The 7,824-nt window shown below is 52.9% G+C and overlaps 2 protein-coding genes across 2 annotated transcripts; both read right to left on the bottom strand.

Annotated features, from left to right (window-relative positions):
* Positions 1-101: 101 nt before the first annotated feature.
* On the bottom strand, positions 102-1,365 carry LOC112467157 (the record flags this gene model as incomplete). The annotated part of the gene is made up of 1 exon (XM_025035638.1): positions 102-1,365. A coding segment is annotated over exon 1 (1,264 nt), but the record flags the coding sequence as incomplete, so codon positions are not given.
* An 823-nt stretch (positions 1,366-2,188) lies between these two features.
* On the bottom strand, positions 2,189-7,447 carry LOC112467158. Its single transcript, XM_025035639.1, has one exon. It carries the CDS (start codon positions 7,445-7,447, stop codon positions 2,189-2,191), a length of 5,259 nt encoding a protein of 1,752 aa, XP_024891407.1.
* Positions 7,448-7,824: the final 377 nt, after the last annotated feature.

Raw genomic sequence — 7,824 nt, 5'->3', positions numbered from 1 at the left:
CGCACGGCCGTCCGATGAATGCACGCGAACGCGCGCGGTGGCGAGTAGAATTTGCGAATTCGGCGACACGGTTTGCGAGACTGTATGTGACGCGACTTCACTTTCGATTTTTTCGATTGCCGCTACCGTGACTGCGGATTCTGCTGGTTCGGTTTCATTGTTTTTGACGGACGCATCAAGATGCAACAAAGTGTGGTGTCGCTTACTGCATTGCTTGCAGCTGCGGGAGCTTGTACAATCTTTGACCGGATGCTTTGCGCTGAGGCAATTAAAGCAACGCTTTACTTTTCGGATGAAATCGGCACGTTGAGCCGGTGTTTGATTTAGAAAGGTGGAACATTGGTACAACAGGTGACTTGTTTTGCACAGAGGACAAGATAATGTCGCGGTCGACGCCGCGTGTGATGCGAGAACTTTATTTTTCGGTTTAGAAGACTCCGCGACCTTGGGAGTCACGGGCACGATAGCCTCTAGCGCGCGAACTCGCGATTCGAGAAATTGATCGAGTTCTGTGTATTTAGGATACTCTGCCGTATCCCCGAGCTTGAGTTCCCACGCCTTTCTCGAGAATTTATCAAGTTTTTGCGCAACGAGAAATACTAATACGTCATCCCAATGTTCCACCGGACGCCCTAAATTTTGTAAAGCTTGTATCGCGGCGTTCGTTTGATCGCGGAGGTTCCGAAGGTCTTTGGAAATTTCGGAGACCAGCGTCGGCAGCTGGAGCAGCGTTTGTAAATGCCCGGTAATTAGACGACGCTTATTGTCGTACCGCGATTGCAGGATGTCCCACGCGACCACAAAATTTGCTTCGGTAATCGCGAGATGAGTCAACACGTTACTTGCGTCCCCTTTTACACACGAGCAAAGATAGTGCATGCGGTCGACATTAGAAATGGTGGCATCGTTACGAACCAGGGAGGTGAAGCGATCTCGAAAACTTTCCCATTTGTCAAAGCTGCCGTCGAACGTCGGTAAGTTGATCCGTGGCAAGTGAGAGGACGGACGGAATGAGTCAGCCAGACCGCTTCCGTTGATCGTTGAATGGTGGGGTGGCTGGGGTTCGAAGGTGGCTAGCACCTCTGCCATGAAGTCCGCAGCCTCGTTGTAGACATCCTCGCAGTTCTCGAACAGATGGTTTTGAAAGTACGAGTGAGAGGCTTTCAATTTATCGTCGGCATAGAGAACGAGTTTTCCATCGAGCTCCTGACATTTAGCGAATGTGTCTTTGAGACCGGCGAGTCGCTGTCGAGTTACGGCTTGCGTCATCTTCGCTTGCCCGAGTTTCTTATAGTTGGCCAGCGCTCTCGATATTTGCCCCATGAGCTGAGTTTGCAAAGCGAGAAGTTCATCGCACGATGACATGGTGATTGGAATACACAACAGGTTACAGAGCAGGAAAGTCGCTAAGTTTCGTTCTCCTTGACGTCGATCCGGCTCGAAGGACCAAAATGTTTGTTGTGGTGACACCACGGACGCTGTGTTTCAACCTTGGCGGAAGGTTCGATCGTCAAGGCAAAGGTCACTTTTCAAATTAACGACTTCGTTAGTTAGCTCAATAGATAATTTATTCAAATTAGGCGGAGGCGAGCGATACTGGACGCTGATGTGAGGCGTGCGAGTCGTCGTCGGCTGGTGGAGGCGCGCACTGCACCGTTAAAGACGGATTCGTTTGACACTGAAACGAGCACGGGCGTTCGCGACTCAACGCTAACGGGCGCTTCGTGGTTTATGGAGCTCTGCTGAACGGGCTCGCGCGTTGAACTTCGGCACGTCAGTTTAATTTGCGCAACGCGGTTGCAACTCCGGATGCAGACAGTTTTTTCACACAGGGGTAGGCGGTAGACTGTCTCAACGATTACGATTATCACTCGTTCGGATTGCGTACGAATAGAAAGTAGTTGCCCGGCACGAATTCGAAGCGTTTCGTGTGGTAGCTAATTGCCGACTCGACTTTCGAGAGCGACGCACATGTCGATCGTCGGTGATCGCGCAAACTTGACTGTTTCGGTGGGAGGGGAATTTGCACCTGTAACGACGGGCCATGCGGTCCAATAACGAGAGGGCTTATCGCGACGCGACGTTGCTCGCTGATTCCGGAACATACCGCCCGCCTCGAATAAATACATTCGAAATTATTATTTTACAACATATATCACAACGGGGGAAAATAACAAAAATGTGTCAATTAATGAGTGGTGCCGCCCGCCATGGCGGAATCTATGGGCTGTTCGTTGTTGATGTCCACCGGGAGAAAGCACAGTTTAGTTATGGGGCGCTTGTACTCCGACCGACTCGTCCTCACGGTGACGACTCGGGTCAAACCGTCTTCGCCTGGATGACACACGGTTATGCGCCCGAGTTCCCATTGGCTCGGCGGCGCGAGCGGGTTGCGAATGAGGACGATTTGACCCAGTCGGGCTAATCGCTGAACGGCGCGCCATTTCGGCCTTTGCTGAAGGGTGTGCAAGTAATCGTGCGACCAAGACTTCCAAAAACCTTCGGTAATTCGCTGAGCCAACTGCCATTGAGACAGTCGGTTTTCGTTAATGTCGAGCTCGCTAGGCTCGGGCAAAGCCACAAGGGAAGCGCCTACTAAAAAATGACCGGGGGTCAACGCTTGATAGTCGTCGAGATGTTCGGAGATAGCGGCGAGAGGTCGCGAATTTAGGCATGCCTCGATGCGGCAGAGGATCGTTGTCATTTCTTCATAGGTAAGTGTATGAGACCCGATGCATCGCTTTAGGTGGTGTTTGACACTTTTGACACCAGCCTCCCAGAGACCGCCGAAATGTGGCGCGGCCGGAGGCAGGAAATGCCAGGTCGTTTTTTCGCTAGCGGAGCGATTGAGGAAGTTCGGTTCGCGGACGGCTTTATAGTAGGCGTCGGATAACTGCCGATCGGCGCCGTGAAACGTCGTTCCGTTGTCGGAATACATGTGCTGAGGCAAGCCTCGACGCGATACAAATCGATGGTACGCTGCGGTGAACGTCGCTGCGGTGTAGTCGCTGACAAGTTCGAGATGTATGGCCTTGGTTGTCAAACATATAAACAATGCGATGTACGCCTTATGAGATTTCTGACCGCGACCGGGGGCTGTCCGTATGGCGATGGGCCCTGCGTAATCGACACCCGTATGCAGAAAAGCGCGGGCGACCCGATTTACTCGCATCTCCGGTAGCTCACCCATGAGTTCGTTTGACACTTTGGCCGCTTCGCGGGCGCATCGGACACACTTGTGTAGAACGAATCGAACCGTAGCGCGAGCACGCAGTATCCAAAATTCCGTGCGTAAGGACGCGAGAGTGAGTTGGGAACCCCCGTGCATTGTGCGGAGGTGGTGGTGCTCGATGATGAGGGTTAAAAGCGGATGTGATCGAAGGACGATGGGATGCTTCATCGTTTCTGGGAGGTTAGACTTTTGGAGCCGGCCGCCGACGCGGAGCAGGCCGTCAGAGTCAATGTGCGGATGCAAGGATCTAAGCGGGCTGGCTTTCGGCAGCGCAGTTTTGTTTCTGAGGCTCGCAATTTCGTCGCGAAACGTATCGTTCTGCATTGATCGCAGCCAATAACGCTTTGCGTCCTGAATGTCGTCGGTGCGAAGGAGTGGGGGGCGAAGGTCGCGTGCTGCCTCGGCCTCGCGAGACTGGTTGCGGATGCGTGCCCGCCTGACGAAGCGAAGCATATACGCGGTAACTCGTAAAAGTTTCGGCCAAGATGAGAACCGAGAAGCGAGATCCCACGGTTCCGAGGGGCTTAGAACGCACACGACTGGTTGAGGTCGTGCTTCTGGAATGCCGTCCGTAGCATCATGAGCGGCTGGGAGATCGCGAACGGGCCAGAACTCGGGTGATTCTTTCAGCCACGACGGGCTGGTCCACCATAACGGATGTAGCTGAATCTCGTCGGGAGCGAGACCGCGCGACGCGCAGTCCGCAGGATTGTCGTGAGTGTTCACATGACGCCAAACCACCTCGGGGAGTGCCGTCTGAATTGCCGCGACCCGGTTGGCGACAAAAGTTTTCCAATGAGAAAGAGATTTGCTAAGCCATGCCCGTACGATGTCCGCGTCTATCCAACAGTGGCAGTCGCCCAGCGGAATTTGAAGGGTGGTGCGGACGAAATGCATGAGACCCGCGAGGAGATGCGCGGCAAGTAATTCTAAGCGAGGCACAGTGATAATTTTTAGGGGAGCTACTTTTGATTTTGCTATGAGAAGCGAGACGGTGACCGAGCCATCGACGTGCACCGTTCGAAGATAAACGGCGGCAGCGTAGGCTTTTGTGGATGCATCGGAGAACCCGTGTAGGGCGAGATGCAAGGTGTCGGCGCCTTGCTTTGTCCAGCGGGGTATTTGGACTTGATTCACGCACGGAAGCTTTGAATGATATGATATCCATGGACGGAGGTGAGTGTCCGGAATCTCCTCGTCCCAATTTATTTTTAAAAGCCAGAGCTGCTGCATGAAAATTTTTGCGGTGACGACGACCGGGGCCACCCAGCCGAGCGGATCGAACAGTTTGGCAATAGTTGAGAGAATGGCGCGTTTTGTTGTGCCGGGATTTTGGGTAGCGACTTGAAATTGGAACACGTCCTGAGGCGGATTCCAGGCAATCCCGAGAATTTTGAGATGCTCATCGTTCTGGAGAACTTTGGGACTCGCGAGGCCATGATCGGAGGGATCGAGGTCGGCGATGAGCTCCGGACAATTACTTGCCCATTTTCGGAGACGAAAACAACCTTTGGCCAATAGTGCATTTACTTGATCCCGGGTTTGACGCGCGAGAACTTTGTCATCGGCGCCGAAAACACAGTCATCGACGTATGTTTCTTCGAGTAGGACGGGAACCGCGAGAGGGAATTGCGATCCCTCGTCGGCGGCGAGCTGCTCTACGGAACGAATGGCTGCAAAGGGAGCATAGGCACAGCCATACGTGACGGTTAGCATCCGATATTCTTCGACGGGATCCGAAGGAGAGCGACGCCATAAAATGCGCTGATAATCTGTGTCGCGAGGGTCAACACGGATTTGCCGATACATTTTCGCTATGTCGGCGGTAAAAACATATCGGTACTGCCTCCATCGGAGGATCACGACGACGAGATCACGTTGGAGTTTTGGCCCGATCAGGAGGTGATCGTTTAAGGAGGTGCCATTTGTGGTTCGCGCGGAGGCGTTGAATACAACGCGGAGACGCGTTGTTTCGCTGGTGGCTCGTACTACGGCGTGATGCGGAATGTAGTATCGTTTAGTGACGTGAACGTCGAGATCTTCCGGGGGGATCTTGGCCATGTGGCCGAGCCTTTCGTACTCGTCCAGGAATTCGCGATATTCGGAAGCGGTGGTCGGCTCACGTTCAAGACGGTGTTCTACGCGCCTGAGACTCGAAAGGGCGGCGAAGCGGGATTCGCCTAACTGAGGGAGGCCGCGTTTGAATGGTAGCCTGACAACGTACCGTCCTTCAGGCGTGCGAGTGTGCGTGGTTGCGAAATGTTCCTCGCATTGGAGTTCCTCGGGACTCATGTGAGCTTTCCGGGGAATGTCTTCGACCTCCCAAAAGCGACGAAGGTCGGAGTCGAGGTCATCGAAAACGGTTCCGTGATGGATTTGCACGGATTCACGGGGAGAGGAAGGAGGGGAAGCAACGGGACCGGAGAGTATCCAGCCGAGGGTGGTATTCTGAGCAATCGGCTCATTTTCGGCACCTTTCCAAACTCCCTCCAAGAATAAGAAACCGAATAAATCGGCACCGATAATTAAATCGACCGGGTCGAGATTCATGGGTTCGCTATCGGCGAGCTTGAGTCCTGTGATATGCTTCCATGAACGCATAGAGTTGACACGGCTCGGCTTATACCGAGTGAGCGATTTCATGATGAGCGCGGTTGTCGAATAGGCGGGCCCATCGCACGACGTGGGAGTTAATGTAATTGTAACAGCGTGGCGTATGATGGATTTGGTATCGCCAATGCCCGTGACGCATACGGAGCGTGAGATCTTCGGTAATCTCAGGCATTGGGCGATCGACTCCGTAATCAAGGTAGCAGCAGACCCTTGGTCGAGAAGGGCTCGAATCGTGATCGCACGGCCGTCCGATGAATGCACGCGAACGCGCGCGGTGGCGAGTAGAATTTGCGAATTCGGCGACACGGTTTGCGAGACTGTATGTGACGCGACTTCACTTTCGATTTTTTCGATTGCCGCTACCGTGACTGCGGATTCTGCTGGTTCGGTTTCATTGTTTTTGACGGACGCATCAAGATGCAACAAAGTGTGGTGTCGCTTACTGCATTGCTTGCAGCTGCGGGAGCTTGTACAATCTTTGACCGGATGCTTTGCGCTGAGGCAATTAAAGCAACGCTTTACTTTTCGGATGAAATCGGCACGTTGAGCCGGTGTTTGATTTAGAAAGGTGGAACATTGGTACAACAGGTGACTTGTTTTGCACAGAGGACAAGATAATGTCGCGGTCGACGCCGCGTGTGATGCGAGAACTTTATTTTTCGGTTTAGAAGACTCCGCGACCTTGGGAGTCACGGGCACGATAGCCTCTAGCGCGCGAACTCGCGATTCGAGAAATTGATCGAGTTCTGTGTATTTAGGATACTCTGCCGTATCCCCGAGCTTGAGTTCCCACGCCTTTCTCGAGAATTTATCAAGTTTTTGCGCAACGAGAAATACTAATACGTCATCCCAATGTTCCACCGGACGCCCTAAATTTTGTAAAGCTTGTATCGCGGCGTTCGTTTGATCGCGGAGGTTCCGAAGGTCTTTGGAAATTTCGGAGACCAGCGTCGGCAGCTGGAGCAGCGTTTGTAAATGCCCGGTAATTAGACGACGCTTATTGTCGTACCGCGATTGCAGGATGTCCCACGCGACCACAAAATTTGCTTCGGTAATCGCGAGATGAGTCAACACGTTACTTGCGTCCCCTTTTACACACGAGCAAAGATAGTGCATGCGGTCGACATTAGAAATGGTGGCATCGTTACGAACCAGGGAGGTGAAGCGATCTCGAAAACTTTCCCATTTGTCAAAGCTGCCGTCGAACGTCGGTAAGTTGATCCGTGGCAAGTGAGAGGACGGACGGAATGAGTCAGCCAGACCGCTTCCGTTGATCGTTGAATGGTGGGGTGGCTGGGGTTCGAAGGTGGCTAGCACCTCTGCCATGAAGTCCGCAGCCTCGTTGTAGACATCCTCGCAGTTCTCGAACAGATGGTTTTGAAAGTACGAGTGAGAGGCTTTCAATTTATCGTCGGCATAGAGAACGAGTTTTCCATCGAGCTCCTGACATTTAGCGAATGTGTCTTTGAGACCGGCGAGTCGCTGTCGAGTTACGGCTTGCGTCATCTTCGCTTGCCCGAGTTTCTTATAGTTGGCCAGCGCTCTCGATATTTGCCCCATGAGCTGAGTTTGCAAAGCGAGAAGTTCATCGCACGATGACATGGTGATTGGAATACACAACAGGTTACAGAGCAGGAAAGTCGCTAAGTTTCGTTCTCCTTGACGTCGATCCGGCTCGAAGGACCAAAATGTTTGTTGTGGTGACACCACGGACGCTGTGTTTCAACCTTGGCGGAAGGTTCGATCGTCAAGGCAAAGGTCACTTTTCAAATTAACGACTTCGTTAGTTAGCTCAATAGATAATTTATTCAAATTAGGCGGAGGCGAGCGATACTGGACGCTGATGTGAGGCGTGCGAGTCGTCGTCGGCTGGTGGAGGCGCGCACTGCACCGTTAAAGACGGATTCGTTTGACACTGAAACGAGCACGGGCGTTCGCGACTCAACGCTAACGGGCGCTTCGTGGTTTATGGAGCTCTG

The sequence above is a fragment of the Temnothorax curvispinosus genome, unplaced genomic scaffold (genome assembly GCF_003070985.1).
Source record: "Temnothorax curvispinosus isolate PA1 unplaced genomic scaffold, ASM307098v1 QBEX01016965.1, whole genome shotgun sequence".
Classification (NCBI taxonomy): Eukaryota; Metazoa; Arthropoda; class Insecta; order Hymenoptera; family Formicidae; genus Temnothorax; species Temnothorax curvispinosus.
Note: the sequence above shows the minus strand (reverse complement) of the source record. Positions and strands in the feature narration are given on the sequence as shown.